This window comes from Haliotis asinina, chromosome 16 (assembly GCF_037392515.1).
Source record: "Haliotis asinina isolate JCU_RB_2024 chromosome 16, JCU_Hal_asi_v2, whole genome shotgun sequence".
NCBI lineage: Eukaryota > Metazoa > Mollusca > Gastropoda > Lepetellida > Haliotidae > Haliotis > Haliotis asinina.
Genome location: NC_090295.1, coordinates 43,928,538 through 43,952,886, shown reverse-complemented (window position 1 = coordinate 43,952,886; position 24,349 = coordinate 43,928,538). Strand labels below are relative to the sequence as shown.

At 39.2% G+C, this 24,349-nt stretch overlaps 1 protein-coding gene across 1 annotated transcript; it reads right to left on the bottom strand.

The window, feature by feature from the left end:
* Nucleotides 1–6,125: 6,125 nt before the first annotated feature.
* LOC137268393 (uncharacterized) lies at nt 6,126–22,551 on the bottom strand. The gene is made up of 4 exons (XM_067802962.1): nt 22,455–22,551; nt 21,996–22,260; nt 8,502–8,650; nt 6,126–6,373 (listed from the first exon to the last, which is right to left on the bottom strand). Exons 1-4 carry the CDS (start codon nt 22,513–22,515, stop codon nt 6,126–6,128), a joined length of 723 nt encoding a protein of 240 aa, XP_067659063.1. The 5' UTR covers nt 22,516–22,551.
* Nucleotides 22,552–24,349: the final 1,798 nt, after the last annotated feature.

The window sequence follows — 24,349 nt, the reverse complement described above, 5'->3', positions numbered from 1 at the left end:
AAAGATAATCTGGTCCACGCGCAAAGTGTTGTCCTCCTTAGGCGTCTTTGAATTCCGAACTGGACACCTTCTGGATCTAGAATGCCCATTAAGATTTCAACACTCTCCCTGGATCTTGGTATGCCTTTGTGGAGACACTGGAGATGCATCCATCTGTATCCCTGCACCTTTGTGGAGACACTGGAGATGCATCCATCTGTATCCCTGCAGGTTGCCAGATGATTTAAGCTTGTCTTCTGTAAACAAGACTGCTTCTAAGACGTTAGAGTAAAATGTTCTTCTGAAAAGACCCAGCGATCTTAAAGTTCTTTTAAGTGTCCATAAACGTGTGCATATCCCAAGTAGCTGAGTTAGAAACATCAATATATGTTTGTAACTTAAACCTATATGAAAGTAGAACTTGCACAAAGTTGATCTATCCATGACTTGAATCACTGAAGAGAAACATACATATTCATGTACACAATATGTGACAGTCAGACTTGTTATTCAGTAAGGCCCTAGGGACCTTAATGCATATTTAGTGCTGTTACGGTTAAGAATTTACCGTGACAACAATTTTACAAATCCCCTGGTAAACCAGCAAAACAGAACAAAGACAAGTTGTAAACGTTAAAATTCTATATTGTTATACGACGAGAGCAAGATATACAGAGTCACAAGTCAAAATAACAGTGCAGATTTCAGGTACAATTCAAGAGAGACAAAATCTAAGTCAGTGGGTCACAAAAATACAATATATCAAACTCACCAAAGTCTTGATGTGAGAGGGAACAGCTATGGCAAAATGTTAACACAGCGATCGGTGCGACAGTAGATAATGTAGATTCAGGATTTCAAGTGTTGGCAGGATTTGATTATCAAGCGTGGCAGAGATCCAGCAAACATGAATGAATGTCAGTGTCAGTGTGAGTGTCGCCTTCCACACGGCAGCCAGCCTATTTATATATAAACTAAGTCACTTCCCGAAAGTTCGGGCACAAACGGACGTCGTCAACACTGTAGAATGGTCTCGAAACAGTATCCCGGAAGTGAGCAGATAAATTCCGGAATGCCAGAATGCCAAAAGTGTTGACCAGATATTAAAACGAAATATGACCCATAATATTTACTATTCAAAACACTAATGAGTGAGTGAGTTTAGTTTTACGCCGCACTCAGCAATATTACAGCTATATGGCGGCGGTCTGTAAATAATCGAGTCTGAACCAGACAATCCAGTGATCAACAACATGAGCATCGATCTGCACAATTGGGAACCGATGACATGTGTCAACCAAGTCAGCGAGTCTGACCACCCGATCCCGTTAGTCGCCTCTTACGACAAGCTGAGTCGCCTTTTATGGCAAGCATGGGTTGCTGAAGGCCTATTCTACCCCGGGACCTTCACGGGTTTCAAAACACTAAACATTGTGACCCAATAATAATTAATACTGAATTAATAAGAAAATATACAGGAAATACACACTCGTAACAGTGCATACTACTTTACAGAGGTTTACAGTGAATAATTATGTTTGAGTGTCTCATTTTGTAATTCCCCGTTAACGATGTCGGAATAATAAATCAGCCAAAGATGTACACACACAGTAAAATGATTTTATGTACATACCTAGAAACAACATTTGAGAGCTCAGAGCATGAATGTCGTCCAATTGGTGAACCCAAGAAGCGGCAACATGTAGAAATAGGAAGACTGTATCTTAAGTCATAATTACGACTTGACATGTAATTACGAGTTGTCCTATCGTAAGTACGATTTTATTATGTCGTAATTGCGAGGTACTTTGTCGTAATTACGAGGTAGTAAGTCGTAATTACGAGATAAAAAAACAACTTTTTGGTGGCACTAACCGGTTTGCGTAGAAGATTTATCTAGGTTTCAAGAAAAAGTCACAGGTAGAATGGATCACGTAGACAGCAAAACGAACCAGGTAGTCAATATTTGAAGTGTCTAAAAGGTTGAATACATAGGTGTTGATACCAATATTTCAGCCAATCACAACACAGATCGTAATCAAATTCCTTCATGTTAGAAGTGCAGGGTTTAAAACAGTCAGGAAAACAAACCGCATAGGAAAAGTGTTTTAATCAGAACTAATCACATGTATTTACAGGGATCAGAGCAAGGATTTTCATACATTAATCAGATGCATAACTCATTGTGGTAGTGAACAATTGAAAAACATATAATAACCTGTCTGCTTTTTAGCGTAACAGGGAACATGTGTATGTGGGAACAGTAACAGGCTTGTCATAACACTTACCAAACACTGTTGAACTACTCGGACCTGTAGTCTGTAGAGGCAGGGAATGCCTTGAAGCGGTCGTTCCTGATGATGATTTGAGAGATTTTACACGCGCTTAGGTTCCCAGCCAGTTTGTCTGACCGAAATCAGGAGCGATTTTGACCCAAAGATATCGCAACCTGAAGGGCATTTTGGGGTTTGTATATTTATCATTTGTGTGATTTTGTTAACTGGAGCGAGTCTGGACCAGACCAGACAATCCGTTGATCAGCAGCATGAGCATTGATGTGCGCAATTGTGAACTGATGACGTCTCAACCAAGTCAGCGAGCTTGACCACCCGATCCCGTTAGTCGCCTCTTACGACAAGCATGGATTGCTGAAGACCTATTCTACCCCGGTCCTTCACGGGTCTTTTAATTGGAAAATTTACCAGATGTTTTATTATTTACATATCTATAACTATAGCGCACATATCCATACAACTATTTCTTGCTCAAGGCGCTGGCATTTGTTTCCCTCGATCACAGGAAGTCCGTCTGAGCGTCTCATTGGATGTCTGTTATCAATCTCCCTGGGGAGTACACAACTCGACTTGCTTCCACTAGGCTCACCAAGTATAACATGCCTTTTGAAATAACAAGTATGGAAGTATGTTTTGAGCGTTTTTTTACGTTAGAAGATGGACGTGACAGTACGTGGACGTGACGTGGACGTTACAGTACAAGCTCTACATGTCTTTTGAAGGCAGACAATATCATGCCCGTCGTTGTTGTCAGATCTAATGAATTTCGATTGCACAAGTTGCACATATCGGTTTCGATGTAACGGTTTTACACAATCCCTGGCTGAAGGCTAAATATTAGTATAGTACCTACGAGTGTAAAATCAAACAAAAGTCTAAATGTCATGGTGAGTAAAGTATCTGATAATATATGCTGTCATAATATGCGCGCACACACACACGAGCACATGTTCAGCTGATATGGCATCAGGTAAAAAAAGTCAGATTCTAGGGTGGAAGGTAATACTCCTTATCGTTGTTGGATAGGTTATGAAAGGATATAATTCGGAATCGGTTTCATAAATTACTTGTGTTTAATATACACACTGATATAGTTTATAAGTAGTGTCTCTTGTAAATGATGGGGCGATTCTCAACAGCTGCTAAAAGCGGCGTAAACCTCGCTTACACAACCCGTAGAGATCTGGGTTAGAACTGATCTTCAGAAACGATGTTTATCGTAAGAGTCGACTAGCTCGATCGGGTGGTCAGGCTCGCTGACTTGGATGACACATGTCATCTGTTCCCAACTGCGGCGATCGATGCTCATGCTGTTGATCTTTGTCTGATCCAGATTCGGTTATTTACAACCCGCCGTCATATAGCTGGAATATTGCTGAGTGTCTCTGATAATACGGACGCATAATACGAGCGATGGAAAACACACTGACAAAAACTGATTCGGGTAAGAGCTTTCGCTGATGTTGGCAATATTCCCTTCTGGCGTGTGGTGCAGGAGACGGGACTACACACATTGAACTTAAGTCGGGAATCGAATACCGGCGTCGTGAGAAATGTCGTTAACCACCTGACTACCCCGACTCCAGAAGAGTGTGTGAGTAAGTAAGTTTAATTGTATGTCACACTCAGCAATATTCCAGCTATATGGCGGCGCTATGTAAATAATATCGAGTCTGGACCTGACAATCCAGTGATCAACAGGATGAGCATCGATCTGTGCAATTCAGAACCGATGACATGTGTCAACCAAGTCAGCGAGCCTGACTGACTCCAGAAGACCGTATATGAAGACCACGATACAATTTTGCACTCATAGTTGCAAGACTGGCAGGGTAGCTGATATGAACACGTCAGTTCCTTCTACCAAGCAAATATCTTCCAAATGTTTCCAGGAAAGTGCGGTTAAATGGCAAAACCTTGGAACTTGTCAACAACCAAATACCACACAAGACATTTAATAAGCAGGCAGATGGCAGTACGTGGGAACACCTTTGGATTCATCGTCATCCTCGACGCCAACATAGCGGCCTGCCAATCACACGGCCATGGTACCATTGTTGGATAATTATAGCAACATTAAAAGGTTTAGGAAATGAATGTTTTACGTGGTGTTTATTATCTGAGAAAGTATGTATGTTAGAGGTGCTTGGAAGGACGGCATTTACGGAATACAGGAGTGCACAACATATTTCCATTTGCTAATAACACAGATATGTAGACTTATTTGAAGTAAGGCATTTACGGAATACAGGAGTGCACAACATATTTCCATTTGCTAATAACACAGATATATAGACTTATTTGAAGTAAGGCATTTACGGAATACAGGAGTGCACAACATATTTCCATTTGCTAATAACACAGATAAATAAAACAAATTAATCATAATTATATACTCTTTAAAAAAGTGGGTGAACCTGAACTTTGAAGTGTGGTAGAAAGAAAACCCATTGAGGAACGTTACAATGACATTCATCTTGTGTATGCAGCATCATTTCACGTTATCACTACACGCAAACACAATGCATGGGAAGGACGTGCACAACTTGGGAGCACGTGCATTGAGGTGTCATTATGAATCTTCACTATGCAGGTCGATGAATCACTGTAGACCATTGTTTCCGATGATTTTCTTGCATCTGTGCATGGTCAGAGTTTTCAGGGTCAAATCACACACTACTGACTGAAAATTGTAAACCTGAAATTTTTATGTCATACTCCTAACAAGGGGGGTAACTGAACGAACAGCTTTGCTTTGAATGAAATCCATGTGGTGATGCATTCTCAAAACATCCATTATTATTGTATCGACAATGATTTTTACCGCTGGCGTATTGCTAAGTGCGGCGTAAAACTAAACTCACGAACTATAACATTTGTCAGTGACAGCTCATAATATGTCAACTGTTGTATTCCAGAACTGCACCAGAGTTATGTCGTTTTCTTGACAGTTTGAGTCGTTTCTATATCGAGTGATTTCATACCGGCTTATTTAGTTATATATAGTTTTGAAAGGTACTTATGGTTTTGATAATTACTTAAATGCGAACAATATGTGCGGCGTTTGATAACAGAACTATTTTCACATGAAACACATGATCCTAATGTTAATTTAAGACGTCATTGTAAGTGTACTTGGTGGAAACCCACGAACTTTCACAAGTCTAGTTTGTGCATGATGCACACGTCGGCATTTATTCCGCAACGCCAACAATTTTCAATAAATTTTACTGTCACAACGATACGAAGTAGGTTATCAGATGCTCAGTAAATCTGTTTCCTGCAAAGCAAATGGTCGGGAAATGAGTGTACACTACGCAGTTGTCAGTCAATAGCTACAGGGAAACCAGTAGGTAGAAGGATGTGGACAACCAATGGTGACGTTAGATCGTGGAGATAGAGCTGTGTTGAGGCTCATTCGATTAGAATATGAAGTACGCATTGGTCCTATGACAGCCGACTCCTTCTTTATGAAGCTGATGGACGCTTGAGAGTTTGGAGGCAGCGAAATCCAGTAAGTCTTGGATCCAGCTTTCCCCTATTTTGAAAATCATCCTCTTGCTATAAGATTTTTAGGTATGGATGTCAACGCTAAGACACAAAGCCCGATTCTCTAGCTTGCTCCATACTTGAAACAGGTACATATAATTAGTGTTTGCGATAATGTCTATTGAAAAGTTGAAGGAAACTGCCCCTTTTGTGTCTTCTTGTAACAGAAAACAATGCCGCTTGACGAGAGTACGGTGAAAACCAATGATGGAAGCTTACCGTTTGCCCTGGTGTTGTATATGAGGCATAGAACAGAGGATAGAAACTTCACAAATAATTTGCAAAATAATCAGAACAGTGGGGTCAATCACAGTAACGAAGCTGGTACGAAACCCATCCGTTTTCAGACGTCATGCTGAATGATGCATTGTCTCTGTTGTAGAGGGCGCAGATAGCCTGTTGTTTGTTGTAGCTATACATGTGGCAGTTTCCGTGTGCCTGGCACTGTATGCCACAGTGTAAGCTACTCCACGCCTTGGTCTCGTATAACAGCCCATCGGAGTACCTCCCGCTCCGACTAGCAACTCCATACAGCGACTCATACCCCTCACCTGCAAACACAAATATATTTTAAGAGTTATGATAGCCAAGAACTGTAAGAAGCTTACCGTGGACGATGCTTATACCCCTGAAGAAGCCTGTAGGATGATTTCCCAGTATTTGATCAATTTTCCAATGCCTTCATTGGAGCTTGCAGCATAGGTAAAATCTCTAGACCGAAAGAATTTGTGAATTGAGTTAAGGATGTTCGCTGGGCTCGTTTTGAACTTCAGCTCAAACTGTCGTATTCGGGTCATGTTAACGACAAATATAATAAATAATATTCACTAACATTTTATCGTGACTGAGTATTTTACCATAATTATCGACGCTTAATATCCCTCGAAATATAATAATCACTTTAAAATCGAAAGCTAACACTTATTTTACGACTGCCGCAAAGCAAATGTTTCTATAATACATTTCTTTCCTCATAACCGTGTTTCTCATGTGGTTTTGTTACATTGGTTGGCTGTACAGTGATTTACAAATATAAATGATCCTTGAGATTTTGGTCATGTAAACTACCGGTTGTGCGATACTTTTGAGCGTAGCTGAGTTAACTTGAAGCGCCAAGGGGTTGATTCGTATGCAAGGTTGTTATTTAGCCTATGTTCCAACTATGATGGTTCAAACATGAATGCACTCATAAGTTAAAGAAACGTTATGAAAAGAAGTGCTGTCTCGGGACGACCCTGCATCTGTTCAGTCAGAGCAGAATGGTTAAAATGCAACGATGCAAAAGCCTTCTAGCGCCTTCTAACAAAATGATAACATAGGGGTACAGAACGATTAGATCCACAGATAGATCCGTACTGGCGAAAAATATCGGGGTAAGTGAAATACTTAAATGTTTAACGTCCTGATAAAACGTGAAGTGTCTGTTAAAGTGTGTAATTTAGGACAGCCATCTAAAGGCCAAAAACTATACAGCCAAGTCATATCATACTTATTTGTTATTATTTACATTATAATAATTTGCATTCTTCATCAGTATTGCAGTGTACATTGCCTTGTCAGCCACCGTATTCCTCTTTGACATTTCATTTATACAGATACAACATTTATAGATACATTAGACATGTTTGTATCTGTCATCATATCCACTGTATGAGGAAGTGCTATTGTTTCTTTATCTGCCCATTGTTGAATCTTTGTCTGTCTATTGTTGTCAAAACCTGCACATACATGTGTTCACATCTACACTGGAAGTCCAGTATCCCGACTGCCTGTGTAGGGACGACCACGAGCAGGATTATGCCACTCGTAGGAAACGCCCTGGGTTGAGCTGGAACTAGGCCCACCTCATTCATGTATACTTGTTTGTCATGTTTTGTGAAAGCAGCAAAAGAAGTTTGAACCCAACTATGCCTTCATCTTCGTCAACGTATTGTTCGTCTTAATTATGAGCTAATTCCTCAGCCACGCAACCGGTTCATATGTCTACCGGTCGTCAGTGTGTTTGTCTATGTCCGTAGGATGACAGAGGACTGTCAGTCAACCGTCATCTATTACCTTTTTGGTCGTTTACTTCAGAATACTTCATTGTCTGCTGTTTGTTCAAAGGTTGTGCTCGTCAGCTGAATGATCAATACAAAAAATAGGTACTCTACTTGTTGTTCTATGTCGCCATCACCAACCAGCGCTTCCCATTGTATTCTATGAGACAACACACCACGTTGAACTATCCCCAGTCTGTTGGATGAATTCCTGAAATTGGCGCTATTGATCAGTCACTATGTTGGAAATAATTACTTCGAAAATTGCTTCCATCTTCTTATCTCGAGGCGGACACGCAAATAATTAATGCAGTTTAAATACAATAGAAGGTAATTGATGAATACACATTATCTGATACAGGAACCAGCGTCGTTAAATGTCATATACACGTGTGTGTTGCGCACTCAGGAACATTTCAGCTATATATGCTAGTCTGTCAATAACCACATTTGGGGCAGAAGATCCAGTGATTAACATCATGAGCATTGATTCTACTAGGATAAGATGGAATGTATCAGTCAGTTCATCGAGCCTGACCACCTGTTTCCGTTCGTCGCCTATATATCACGTGGGCGTGTGGGGTGATATGGACAATATAATTCACTTTCTCAGGGAAGAAGGAGCAGAGGAAGAACCTACCCAGAATGTACTCCACCGTGTATACATATGATGACACACTGAACACCTCAATGGGTCTGTTGATTGGTTCATCAAACACCAGCTGCGAGCCCACAATGCGACCTTCACCGAACTTCAGGCGACCTTCACCCCACCAGAACCAGAACCACCTATAAAAGATTGGTAGCACAGCAATTACACAATAATGAATCAAGATTGTTGGAAGGTATTTCGAAATCGCATGTTCCTGAATACTCAATCTCATGTAGAAAGTGATTATAATGTAACGAATGTTTCAACTTTCCCAGTAAAGTACCGTTTCAACTACTGCTGATGCTTTCTACATTCCAGCAAGTAATCGCCAACATACAACAGGCCCCCCTAAGTAATTGAAGGAATTACAGCAAATTTGAAGGAATTGCATCTCAAATGTAAACAAACGCAGCCCACTCTCGAAACAATTGCAGCCATATCGGCAATTTAGCGGTAATAACAGAAACACATCGGCCATATCGGAAGCAATGTCGGTAATACTTGAAAGTTAACGCATTCGGCCGTCTTCGGAGATTTTTCGGCTCACATCCGTGATTTGTCGGCCGCGAACGGAAACTCACGCAGCAAAACATGGCGTCGTTCGAAGAAGCACCCGTCTCGGTGAGTTTTGTTTTTAGTTCCTACTATTACATTTTTATACTTATCCATCTTTGACCACCCTTGTTGAATGCGTTTGGGTATGAGGTGTTGTTGGGGCTATAGCTTATAGTTTTAGGAAAAGACTGTCACTGCAGAAGAGTGTCACAAGTCATGCCCCTGGAGGTTCAGATGTAAACAACCTCCAGGGGCATGACTTGTGACGGAAAAACAGAAGAGACGAGATAAAGAAACAGCAAGGGAAGGAGCAAGAACTTTGAACAGACGGAATCGGTGGGTACGTCGGTTTCTTCATGTTTACATTTGTTAAGCTGTAAGAGTGCGTATCAATGTTGATCATTTGTTTTTATTTCTATTTCTAGGATTTCTAGGGCCGGAAATTATGTTTCAATAAATTTGCTTGATATTTGCATCTAAACCGGGAAAGGCAAGTTTATTTCTTTTTTGTTGTTGTTGCTGCAGGCATAAACAAACGTTTTGAGAGTAATGTACAAATAATTTTACAGAATCCTTTCATTGGGTCTCAAAGCATGATTATTGACTTAAATATTACTAAGTTCGTGTTTTTCCTCCAGATTAGTTCGAAACTGTCTTGTCAGGTTCTGAGGTTTTCTGCTGTCATATGAAATTTGTTCAAGTATCTGTCGTTCCTCAGTGCTAATGAAGCAGTGACTGTTGTCAGATATCCCCATTTGATCTCACTATCAGTGACCTGATTTCAACATATACAACCCGAGAGCAGAACACGGAGATCCAATTCCTCGCGAGTGCAAGACAATCCACTGACCAGAAAAAAGAATTTCTGTGACAGAGCGTTTTCTAAAGCAGGTCGTGTCTGTAGAATAACTAAATATTCAGAACATCAAATACCTTGAACTATTCAAATGTTTTGAAAACTCACTATTTTCACGATGCCTTTGCGAAAAAAAAATTGGAAAAGATGATATATAAATACGAGCTTTATTATTACTGTGTTCCATATCTTCTCTGTTTATTCATGCTGAAAGGCTTCTGGGTTCTACATCGCAGTACGTTGACATGAAAAACTGAGCCTAAATCAATGTGTTAACCTGTATATTGTATATTTGTCTTACGTTTGTGTAGTCTCCTTCTAGGCGATGCAGCTGGGAGGGTTTCAGGTAATCATATTTTGTTTCACCTCATTTCTCATTTGCTCTCACGTTCTTTCATTTCATTTTTCTGTCACTTCTCGGCGTTTGTGAGATGTGTGATTTCCCCACGCAGTCAACACTGTCTGCACACATGATAACTATACAAATAATGACAGTATAGTGAAAACTGTCCAAACCGGCATTTGTCCAATCCGGCAAGTTGTCAACACCGGCATACAATCTCAGCCCCATCCATGGCTTGAACATTTGCCATCAGGTCTACAATTCAGCACTTTGTCTAAACCGGATTTATTCTTCAGTCCCAAAGCGTGACCGTTTTAGACAGCTTCCTCTGTATAAGTGAAACATATTATGACAATGGGTAATTCATCATTCTGCTAGGGGCCTCAAATCAGAAGCAGCACACCACTTTAACTTACTCTGTATCCCATGAACGCCCATTCTTCATGTCACTTGTCAAAGGGAACGGAACGGACGAAGTAAAACGACAAGGGTCACGGCCACTACGATACAATAAGCGTGTCCGTCTGTGGGATACAGGGTGATAGTCCATAATTCAGTTCTTCAACTCTTGTTTTGACTGTGTTCGTAGAAAAAGGGATAAAAAAACTTCAAAAGCATATTTGACTGATTTCCATAGCAAGACACCTATGTCTTTCAAAAACAATATGTAAAATTCAACTTCAACTCTGGTTTGAATATTTTATTTAATTTCCATAAGACACCCAAGTCTTCAAAAACAATTAAGGCCGGGCGGGACAACTTAGGAGTGGCCAGCGAGTCCTAAATTGACACACAGAAGGGAGCAAGCTGCAAAGACATACTTTATATCATTGGAAAGATCTCGAGGAGATGAACACGAAAAGTTCATGTGCCAGTGTGTTCACGTGCCAATAAGCTCACAAATTGGTTCTGAAAATGCATTTCTGCAGACATTTCTGGCAGAATTTTTTCCTGCAGAAATTTCTGCCAGAATGTTGTTATTTCACTATCAGAATTATCTTAATCTAACAAAATTAGAGACTATAAGTAATGATACTCCTGCGTGTGTGGTAGTTTCCAAGTAAAAAGCACTTAGCATGATCAACTGATCTGATATTTTTGTTTCGCTACCAGAATTATGTTAGTTGAATAAGATTAAACACCATCGTTCTATAATTTAATATAGACTTTCTTTAAATGATATCGTTTTCCTATTCATTTTTAACACAGTTGCAACTTCTTAGTGGATTCACGTCGTGCAAGATTAATTTAACAGTATTGGGGTGCATTTTCCAATCCCAATAAGCCTACATTGTTTTTGTATGCGATATGGGTTGAAGTCGAATACAGACGAAATCGGACATATACTAGATGCATACAATAATAACAATGTAAGACATGTGAGCCATAATTTGAATTCATCAACATGCTCGAAAAGACCAGCGTAACAGATGAGATGATAAACAATACCTATGCGACAATGCATCAGTGTTCAAAGTGACAATACTGTACTGAAAATGTAATTGCCTCGTTGAACCAATGATTTATGCCGAAGTGGCCACCGAGTTTTCACACCTGTTAACTGGTGGTTGATCAGATTGTCTCTATAAGCGGTCATCGTTGCGGTTCGGTTGTCCTTGAGTGGACACTGCGGTTAATAATTTCGCAAGCCAGAGAGCGGCCACTCGGGGAATACACCGAAACAATGTCAGTTGGTGCTGCATGGACAATAGACGTCTTATAGAGTCTCTCCAGTATGTTTTGTCGTTTCAAGGTCACATGCAACACAAAACAGTTCTTTGCACATTCTGATACAGTTCGGTAACAAATTATCTTAAATACAAATTAAAGTTATAAAGCTGAAAAATAACGCGATTAAACAAAAACATGTAATCGAAGTTCAAACGCTTCATCAGCGCCGACGGGAAAAGTGGTTTCACCACCCGTGCAGTGATTAGCTTGAACCGGGAAGCCAACTCGTTAAAACACAAGTGATGTGTGCAAGATTATCGTTGCGGTCGAAGTGGGAGAACAAGAGATGTTTCTTGTGGTTACAAGCAAACAAACTACCTCCATTCTTCCCGGATGACTGGGTCGGACGGAACTGGGTGCAAACTCAGATTGTCAGTTTCAAGTTCTGTACGTACAAAACCCAACATTTCAATACATAATATTTATGGATAACAACTTCTTCTATTGTATATGCTTAGATGTTGATGGATGAGTCATAATGATTGGAATATTTTCAAATAGTTTAGCACTGTATTTTGTACGAATCCAAGAGTGACTAACTTAAGTCTTTCTATTCCTGTTTGAAAAACGTGTAACTGATAATATGACGACGATACACTAGAAAACTGATATAAAGTGTCATCATCACAGACACATTTATACAATTTAACATTTCAACCAAAGACCTTTGTTACGAAAACACGCCAATCAACTTATCTTACTAATTTCTGTCATGATGAGATGATAATTAACTTACTGGGGTCTTGGTGAAAAAGGGCACCAATAACAAATATAAACGGGATATTGTACCACGTTAGTCATTCTTGAATGGAATTTTGTCCAAAGAATTTTTTATATGGGATTTTGTCCGTTCCCCAATGAGACGGCTGACAGTAACATGTTACTCCGCGGGTCTTTTTAACCATCATCGATGTAATGGCATCTTAATCCTCGGTTCACAACTCAAGCATGGCGCAAGAGTTTCCTTAGTTTGTTTTCAACTTACGTTAAGAATGTAAGACACGCATACGCGGTATCGGGTTATATTAATAATAACTTCGTGTTACCTGCATATAGCAACGTTTCTGTGTAAGTTCTTATAGCATGTTCATGCTAACAGTGACAACAACCAAGTGATTAGAATTATCGAATGCTGTGACAAACATAATGTACTTGAATAACAAGGAGTAGATAATTGGATCAGGCCAGGTGGGAACTAAAAACAACAAACAGTGCAGCCATGAAGCAAATAATCAAGAGGCATTAAGTACTAAAAACAGTAGTAAACGAACGGGTGCTGATTGATAAAGTCTGCCTCATCCGACCTCTTTGCCAAGAGGTACGCCTGAAACATAGTGTATTTGATAAGTCTAACACAGAACTGAACCAAAACATCTAATGACATAATGATATGAATTGTTCAAATTCCCCATACCTGTCCTGGAGGTAATAACATCATCATCATCCTTTTTATTACCTGAAGTTTACAAATACATGCAAAACATCATGAGGATACTTTATACCCACAGAAGTGTACATACTATTTTCAGTTTCCTGCTGATGAATCAGATATTCGTATTCTGATGCAAAAATACCCCAAGCCCAACAATTCAGATCATAAATTCATGTGTCATAATTTATCTGATACAAGTGAAAGGACGCACTCTTCCAAATATTTAGCCTTTTAAATGTATTTACACAGAATTGTATTTGTCTAGATAGTTTTGTGACTATGATTGTACTATCAAGAAGACATCATCTAAAGAAAGTCCATAATAAGGTATCCAAAGAAAGTCTGTAATTTTATTCAATTAAGATAATTCTGGTAGTGAAATAAAAACATTCTGGCAGAAATTTCTGCAGGAAAAAAATTCTGCCAGAAATTTCTGCAGAAATGCATTTTCAGAGCCAATTTGTGAGCTTACTGACACGTGAACACACTGGCACATGAATTGTTCTTGTTCATCTCCTCGAGATGATATAAAATATGTCTTTGTAGCTTGCTCCCTTCTGTGTGTCAAGTTAGGACTCGCTGGCCACTCCTAAGTTGTCCTGCCCGGCCTTAATTTGCAGAATTCAACGGACAGTACTTTTCATGTTTTTCATATCCTTTAGGGCTTGAAGGCTTTCATTAATAAAAATATCGCCCTCATATGTTTGTTGCTTTTCAAGAGACAATCTGACATCTGATTCAACACACATGTCAAGATCTTCTTTCCAATTTGTATCCTGTTAACTTGTATACAGACAGAGAAACATTATTTTTATCAACCGGTACGTTGGGGTAGCCTCGTGGTTAATGCGTTCGCTCGTCACTTCGAAGACCCGGGTTCGGTTGGGTACATGGATACAGTCTGCGAAGCTCTTTTGAGGTGTCCCCCGCCGTGATATTGCTGGAATATTGCCACAAGCGGCATTTTCTGGTAACAGGTTACATTGGATATGGTCTGTCATAAATCCTAGGACCTGAACCTTTGTTTCAGTTTTTTCGTACATCCACCTCGTACTTAAAACATGCATGATCGATTGTGGATTGTCATATCTTCCATGTCTAGACATACCTGTATAAAACACTCTCCAAAACTGATTATATCCCCTTTATTGCTGTCTTGTATTTGCATAAGAACTTGTGTGACGTATATACTATGTTGTGCATAGGAACTTGTCTTAATTATTTTGTTTATCTACCTTATAATGTAAGATTAGGCAGCATCCACTGTGGAACGGCATATCTTCCTTGTAGCATTCCGAATTCATATTCGTGCGAAATATGTGTCACAATATGTCAATACAGGTATATTTTCCATACCACAATCTACCTTTAAAAACTTTTATTTTTTTATTTGGGGTAAATGGTTTGCTAGGTCTTCCATGTCCTGATGATATTGTAAAAGTGCTCGTTATAATATGTATCATTGATAGTGGTCTGAATGTATCCTCCATGCTGTAAATCAACGACCTTCAAGCACCTGATTATATAATGTATAAAATTATTATCTCGATGCCATTACACATCCGTTCCTTGTTAAACCCGTATAATATTAGTTATGAATGATCTGTGACATGTTTTAGGACTCCAGTCTTTATTTTGCATAGTCTCGTACAACGCAGGGACCATGTTGTACACTGGGCTCTCTCTTAAACCTTTTGCACATTTACTATGCAGTGTGTAATTATGCATTATTGACCATGGAATGATGCATCCCTGGATATACATGTATAAATATTCAGTAAACCGCCAAATACCCTTGTATTTGCACGCCTCTGTATATTGCTTGGACCATGTTGTACATAGGGCGGATGGCCCACATAAAATAAAGAGAAAAGAAAGAAAAGAAAAGCTACAAGCGGCTTCAACCTAAATTCAGTCACTATTTCCATCACATAATTCACACGTCTTTGTAAAGTTTTTTTTTTCTTAAGAAAATATTCTGTGTTTTTCTCCCCTTCCTCGTACCGATTTCTTTACTTCTGTACGTTGTCTTTACTGAGAGTTTCTAATTCAGATTTCTTCTGTTAGGATTCTCTATTCATGTTCATTTAAATTTTGATAGCTTTGATTTTTTGCAAAATGTTTTTGTTTTGATTGAACGTGAGAATGATTAATAGTACTGTTTCCAATTTTCTCTAAAAGATTTTGAAAACTGTCTGGTCAGTTTATTGAAAACTGTGTGGACATTATACCTTTATTTTCAGCTGAGATGCAGAATTCGTTTATTGTGTCGGGGATAATTCCATTAACAAGCTTTATGAATTGTTTGTCACTCAGAAGAGAGTTATTGAATTTCCAATCGCCAGGTTGCACAGAGAGTTCTAGTGATTATAAATGTACGATCTGATTTGTAGCTAATACCTATTAATGAAGATTTAGACAAGTACATGGCATCTTCAGAAATAGGAAAATCTACTTTGTTTAAGGATATTTGCTTTGCGCCATGTATATTGCATTTAATCGGGAGCGAGTATTCTCCATGGGTCAACTGACACTACAGTATCTTTCATTTCTTCTATTGCCTATTAGCTAAAGGATTATTTCTGTGCTTATGATGGTTTTCACTCGCGAGAACTACATCTCATTTCAATTACAGGCACCCGTGGCGAGCCACCTCCTCGTGGTGGGTGCTGGGTAACGCTAAGAGCTCGCCGACACCCCCGTTGTGGACCCGGGGGGATATTTGGTCCACCAAGCCGTTTGCCGTGGGTTGCCCTGTGTCGGCGGAGGAGGGGATCCTGGCGGTTGAGGGCAATAAGAGCAGGACCGGTGTTCCTGTTGCTCAATACACCACTTTGGCCCTGACTTCGCCTAGACGGGTGGTTGTCATTGCACAAATTTTAATTGGACTTTTACTTTCGGTCTTGGCTTATTTGTTCATTGAGTTTTTCTAATTTTAAAATGCATTTCAGTTCTGAACTTTTGCCTAGAGTCTTATGCCGAGAAGGCGGTGGCTCATGCGCCAATCTGGTAGATTAATTATTTATAATTCTTCTGCTGGAGTATATCATCCTGGTATCCTTGGTGCTGCAAGCTGGAGGCCCGCTTGCTATAGCATTGTCCTTGTGATACTCCGTGGTGGGTTGGGGGAGCTCTGATGATGAACCATATTACACTAACCATGGCTTATGAAACTCCAATAAAAAAACCCATAACGTCCACTTGATATTTGACTCTGTTGATACTGACCATAGACCGTCTGCATCGTTTGAGTATTGGCCGCGTTTCATTGTGATTGAGACTCCTGACAAGACACCGTTAAAGTTGAACCCCTTTGCTGTATCTAATGGTATTCAAGTTATTGCTGGGGATGTGAAGAACATAAGACGCTTACGTTCGGGTGCCCTGCTAGTCGAGTGTGGGGGAAAAGCAGCAAGCAACAAATCTGATGAACATTAAATCTTTCGTGGGCATTCCGGTCACGGTCTCTCCGCACAAAACCTTGAACACGAGTAAAGGTATCGTTAGAGATCGGGATCAATTGTTTGCTGATATGTCGGACCTTGATATAGCGTCAGAAATGAAGGATCAAGGTGTGCTCTATGCCAAGCGCTTTTCAACTCGGAGAAACAACGAAACCATCAAAACCAATACCTATCTGTTTACTTTTCAACTCAAAATGCACCTAAATCAGCGAAGGCAGACTACTGTAACATTCAAGCTGATACCTACATCCCCAACCCGCTAAGGTGTTTTAAATGCCAGAAATATGAACACGGTGTAAATACTAGCACATTGTCTGTTGTGTGTGTTCACTGTGGTGAGAAGACCTTCGTCATTTTAATGCGTATCATTGTTTTTCACCTCCGGGTGATAGGGCCACTGGCGGATCATCCATTCTAGTCAAACAAAATGTTATTCAAAGTCCTGTTTCACTTAATACGAATATGCAGGTTGTTGCAGTGAGAATTACTTAGTTTACATGTAGCGTTTACGCTATACTCTCTCTATATTTCGCCGTCTTCGACGTTTGCCAAAACTGATCTTCACGCTCTCTATGACCAACTCCCGACGCCATGTAATATAATGGGAGATTTAAATGGGTACAACCCACTCTGGGGTAGTGTAACTACAAACACTAAAGGTAAATTGTTGGAGGAATTTTCTTCTGACAATGATTTATGTATTTATAATGACGGTTCCAGCACGTATTTACACCTTGGTACATGGGACGTATTCTGCTCTCGACTTGTCACTCACAAATTCGGAACTACTAAATGAATTCGAATGGTCAGTCCACGATGACCACTGTGGAAGTGACCATTTTCCTACTATACTAAAATCTGTAACTCCATCTGATGTTCCTCCATCATCAAGGCGGAATTTTATAAAGGCTATCTGGGCTTTATATGAAACACTGTGTGCTGAAAAACTTAAATCTGAACGTTTTATTGATGTTCCTGATGCTATTAAATGCTTTTCTGATGAACTGAACTCCATAGCTGATGAGTGTATACCAAATTCCTCTGCAATTCCACATACTCAGTATTCGAAAACCATGGTTCAACGATGACTGCAAACAAGCTAGGAAGGCAAGGAATCCGTCGCCATCCTATGGTGCATAATTTAAATAAATTTTAAATTTTAAATGCTAAAGCACGGCGTACTTTTAAACAGAACAAACGCCAATCTTCGTAAAATTATGTATCTAAAATAAATTCGACGACGCCCATGTCCAAGTTATGGAACATGGTCCAGAAAATTAAAGGTAAAGGTACTAAATCTACTGTCCATCATCTTAAACATGGAGATCAGTTACTTACGAATAAATCAGACATTGCAAATCCTCGCTAAACACTCTTCCTCTTCTAATTATTTACCTAAATTCCAGCAGTATCAAAAACAACAAGAAAAGAAAACTATTAATTTCACCTCAGACAATGGGAAAGATTATAATGAAACTTTTTTCTATTCATGAGCTCCATACTGCTCTTGATCAAGCTCATGATACTGCTACAGGAGCTGATAACATACATTACCACCTCCTGAACCATTTACCAGAATCCTGCCTAAAAATTCTTCTTAATATTTTTGATGATATTTGGACATCGGGTAACTTTCCTCCCTCATGGCGTGACGCGATAGTAATGCCAATACCTAAACCTGGACGTGATCATACGGATCCGTCCAATTATCGACCTATTTCACTAACTAGCTGTGTTTGCAAGACCATGGAACGCACGATAATCGACCTGTTTGGTACTTGGAAACGTTATCACAGATATACAATGTGGTTTCCGTAAAAACTAAACTACAGTTAGTGCGTTTGGAATCATTTGTGAAAAATGCGCTAATTAACAAACAACATGCTGTGTCTATCTTTTTTGATCTTGAGAAAGCATATGACACAACCTGGAAATATGACATTTTAAGAGATACACATAATTTCGGCTTGCGAGGTCGTTTGTCTGAACTCATAGCCAAATTTTTAAATAACAGATAATTTCAAATCCGCGTCGGTTCTACCCTGTCTGATCATTACAATCAGGATCAGGGTGTTCCACAAGGCAGTATTTTGTCAGTCACACTTTTTAGCATCAAGATCAACAGTTTATCAAAAGTTTTAAACGATTTAATAGATGGATCTTTATTTGTGGATGATTTTAATATTTCTTGTCATGGTATAAATATGCATACTACTGAACGGCAAGTACAGTTGTGTTTAAACAAAATAGATAAATGGTGTCTTGAAAACGGCTTCAAATTTTCTAAATCAAAAACCAATTGTATACACTTCTGTCGTAAATACAAACCCCATAAAGACCCAGAACTATTTCTAAGTGGTACTCCAATCAAAGTTCTTGGGCCTTATTTTCGACTCACATTTGACCTTTTTGCCGCATATCAAATCCCTTAAAGCCAGATACCTGAAGGCACTCGATTTATTAAAGGTTGTTTCAGATTCAAAATGGGGCGGGGATCAAACTACCCTTCTTCACTTATATAGATCACTGGTCCGATCTAAACTTGATTACGGCTCCATCGTATATGGTGGAGCTCGTCAAAGCAACCTAAAACTACTTGATCCTGTGCACCACCAAGGCCTTTCTCCTATCGAAAGTCTATACGTCGAAGCTGATAAGCCTTCTCTCACCCAACGCTGTATAAAACTATCTTTACAATACATTACAAAATTAGCTTCTAATGGGTCTAATCTCGCATTTAATTGTGTCTTTAACCGTCTTTTTGAGGATTTGTATAACAAAAAGTCTTCCCTTGTTCCGCCTCTTGGGCTCAGAATTAAGCCATTTCTTGCTGTTTCTAGTATTGAGCTGGAAATTATAGCTCCTTCCCGACTTCTTTCTTCTCCTCCTTGGCAATTGGTTAGGCCACAAGTGGACCTAACATTAACTACAAAAATCAGAAACTAATGAATTACAATACAAACAAGAATATAATCAATTAAAACATAATTATAGCAATTTTAAATCCTTATTTACAGATAGGTCCAAGGACGGTGGCGCAGTGGCGTGTGCCACTGTCATTGGATCCAGAACAATATCTTCTAGATTACCAGACAACAGTTCTATTTTTACAGCAGAAGCTAACGCCATATTAACAGCTCTTAAATATATTGAAAGACACCCTAAACGTAAACAATATATAATCTATTCCGACTCTCTTTCTTGCCTACGGGCGATTAAAATATTTCTTGCAAACATTCACTTTTAATAGAAATTATTAAATTGTATAATGATCTTGCCACTGGCCAATACGACATCGTCTTCTGTTGGTTACCGAGCCATGTAGGAATCTCTAGGGAACACACTGGCTGACCTTGCTGCTAAGGCAGCACTCAACAAATCTGTGACATCACTTCTTATTCCTTACACTGATTACAAAGCCACCATTAGATCTTATATCCGTGATCTGCAGAAGACGTGGGACACCCAAGTGGGTATCAATAAATTACATGAGATAAAACCTTACATTGGTTATACCCACTTGGGTTGTCAGTCCAGATTTGAAGAGGTCATACTACGACGATGTCGTATTGGCCATACCAGATATACCCATATAGATACCTGTTAAAAGGTGAGGATCCTCCATTTTGTATCCCTTGTGATGAGAGAGTCACGGTCAAGCATATCCTGCTTGACTGTTGAATTCTCCATCACAAGGGATAGATATTTCAATGTCAGAACCATCAAGGATCTTTTTACCACTGTTGCTTCTCATTTAGTTATTGGTTTTTTAAAAGAAATTGATTTTTGGTTGAATTTTGAGTAATATGTTCTGTAAATAGATGTATTTTAAATATTGGTAGCTTAGATTAGTAACTTGTATTGTTAGTGGCTACACCCTCAAAGGGGGTTGAAGTATTCTAAAACTATTGTCCTCCTGAGTAATTCCCAAAACATTCGATGTAAATTTAAATCTACCACGATTTTAATCGTAGTATTCTTGTCATTTTAAATTTGGCTAGCATTTCGTACACTCGCCAGCAGCTGAAGGGATGGTGTAAATCCAGCTAGGGTCCATGCAGGTAGCAAAGGTACTGTAAGTCCCTATGGTCCCTAGTATGGTGATCTACCTTCGGTTGTTGGCGATCTATAGCCCGTGTTCTATAATGTATTGTCTTCTTTAATTACAATGTTTTAGTTTTTCATGCTGGTTTTATATTCATATCTGTCATATTCTAGTGTTTTTACTGTCCTTTGTCGACAGGTTTTTATATTCCATTTCAGTGTTAAGTTCCCGTCACGATATGGCTGAAATATTGCCGATGTGACGTTAAATATTAACTCACTCACTTTCAAGTACATCATAAATTACCTACCTGGATTAGTTAGGGATTTATTACAACCCCATGGTCCTGCACAACGTACTATATCTCCCAGAAGATCGATGTGCTTCAAATTACAACTGTAGAGCAGCTTGATACAGTCAGTGTCAGTGTATTATGTTGTTGTAAAATTATCTAATACCCAGAACGTGGAAGACTTAAGAAGGAAGGGTATATTGTAGTATATTGTATTGCTTAGTATATTGGAGTAGAGGTAAAGATACACTGAAGTAAGGCAAGCCCCGTTCTATTTCTTCTTTTACCGATCTCACCGGTCGTATTTTATTTTTTTAAGAATAAGAAAAAAAATCAGCTACAAGTTTTGAAGCAAATGAGCAAATATCAACCTTCAATAGATTTTTCTTAAATGGCATGACACTGCGCGTACCATACCCAGGTGGTACTGTGTGGTGACGAAATCACAGATTACAGATTATATACACGTAGAATGGTTAAACTAACTCTCTGGCAACTGCACAATGTACGAAACGAACGTATTTCTTGAACATTTCTTCCTTTGATATTTTACCTTCGCATGACACTGTCACACATGTATCCACCGTAATGCACTAAATACTTGTATTCAAATTGAGTAAGTGGCGACTTAACAGGAAACCACTTAACCTGAACATTATGCCTAAGCTAGGATACACGAGTATTGGATTTTAACATATTGAAAAAAAAATACTAATCGTTTCAGTTTTTATAATCTGTGCAGTTTGGACATTCAGTGATCTTACCTGAATTCATCACAGTCTATCCCTCGTGGATTTGGGAAGAATATCTCAGTGCTGTAACATTCACTACACTGTCTTAACCCGGTCTCTGCTCTCCTCCAGGTACCAATCTCATAGGAGTTGGTGGGTGTTCCGTCCCCTAACCACACATGTGCTTGGTCACAGGCCTTGATCTGCAGTGGGAGATTCGTACACGACCTGATGTCGACACCATACTGGGAGGTGTTGATGAACTTCCAGTCTCCAGGTGACTTTATGTGCAGAGAAGCTAAACACAGATGGCGATGTAGGTCTGCAAGGTAGGTAGCTACATAATTGTCACGCTTCATCAACATTCAAACTTTATCACAAGCATTTATACGGAGTAAAATGATTCTGGCCAATCTAGAAAATATCCGCCACAATGAATGGAAACACTAAAAAGTAGAAAAGCTAATGTAGAACACATTTTGATATGATCACCTTTGATATTATAGAGCGATAAGCAGACCAAGAGCAGCAATACGATAAATCTGGAAGTCATTGCGAGAAGACGCCCAAGTCCCTGTTCTACGTTACAGAATCCTGTAGCCTTCTACACAATACTTACCTGGTCGTCGATGAGAAGTTACAGATCAATATGTTCTTGAGTTAAATGAGTTCCAGCCACATTTCTACCATAGGTGCTATACGATGAATCTATAATGCCATGTTTGTCGTGAGTGCGGCAATTTTGTTCCAATTTATTTCACGGTGGGTAGCTGTCGTGGGAGAACGAGTATTTTGATTAAATTTGCCAGATTCCGAGATTGTCAAGCACATCATAAGATATCTCTGTCATTCAGTTTGACCAGTTTCAAATTATGTGACAATTGCTTCTTACACACACAACAATCGGTCATTCGACCTTTGTTGCAAACCGCTCTGCAAACGGGTTTCCGACCATTGTAGAAGTAAAAAAATGTAACAATTGTCGACAATGTCAAAAAGTGGAGTATACTATGCAAATATATCAATATTCCTTTTAGAAAGTCGGGTACCATTTCCCAGAGGAGACCAAAGTCAACAAAACTAGTCTAGTCTATGTACAAGTATTATTGTGTTGATTTAATTTTTCAGAAGTGGAAAGGAAGACACATTATGTAATGACCTGCATCTGATATGATTGTCATAAATATCAATAAACTAATGCCAAGATAATGTAGAGATAATTAAGAGAATGTGTTGATGCATTAGACAAATATTATGCTCATTACTGCACTGGGACTAAAGACTCATATGACCTCTGACATTTTACTTTTGACATGTGCAGACTGACCTTATTTAATACTGCTGATAGAAATACATATTCATGATAATGTCAGAAGTGGACAATCGTCGAGATTTCGCAAGGATGTGGGAAGGGTTTTGTCGTTAATGTTTCCATATCCAATACTCTAAGCTAAAGGAATGCCGTGTTTTGTAACTGCAACAATTCCAGCGATGGTATTCCTGGTTGACCGAACGGAGGTGATGATGGTGGTGACGGCAGTTGTTTCTCCAACAAGGAAGTCACAGTATCGATGTAGCATACCACTATCTAACATATACTTTTTCATGTGGATAGGTATTGCAATTGATCTACTATCCTGTTTATCTCTAAAACACTTTAATGTAAAGATTCGAAGCACGTAAACTGCTTACGCTCAAGATACAGATATATCTTGTGTATCAATATGACTCAATGCCCCAGTATGCACTTAGTAATTAGTAGATACAAGTAGATTCCACAAGTGCTTCTGTTAAGGTTACAGGCAAACATAGTGGGAGAATGATGCGTTTAACAGGTTTAACAGAATCGTTCTGCAGATATTGTACAGATGTCGATCTGAAACACTAGCGATTCTGTGTGTGGCACAACACACGGGGATTGTATTTGATATTCATATACAGTATGCTCTGTGAGTCAGAATGGCTGAGCTACAGTCAGTAATATACCAGTTATATGGCGGTGGTCTTCAAATAATCCTACTTTACCTCACACATAAATGTCGCTGTCTGGCTGGCTGAATGAGTCCTGTGAATAAGCGAGGTGCATTGCAATACACCCCGCTGCCAATAACAACTGACCACACCAAGGCTTCTCCATCATCGATGATCTCCAGGGTATACCTTACGATACATTTCCACTATATCTTGTATGCATCAACGGCATACAAGGTATAGATTTTATTACCTCCCTTTGCTGACGTTTAAATCCAGTCAGATGTCTACGCTGAGCGTACCAATCACAACTCACTTTCGCTTCTTAAATTATCTAACCGATTAAACTTGGCAACACAAATGATGAAGAGGAACTCTGAAAGAGACAGAATGAGTTCTTACACGTATTGTTTTAA

What these genes read in the sequence shown, in the direction of transcription:
- LOC137268393 (XM_067802962.1), bottom strand. Translation starts at nt 22,515, where the DNA reads ATGACTTCCAGATTTATCGTATTGCTGCTCTTGGTCTGCTTATCGCTC. An exon ending in ATAGACTGTGATGAATTCAG is followed by an intron (nt 8,651 to 21,995) that starts GTAAGATCACTG and finishes AATCTTTTATAG; the next exon opens with GTGGTTCTGGTTCTGGTGGG. An exon ending in CACGGTGGAGTACATTCTGG is followed by an intron (nt 6,374 to 8,501) that starts GTAGGTTCTTCC and finishes TTGTGTTTGCAG; the next exon opens with GTGAGGGGTATGAGTCGCTG.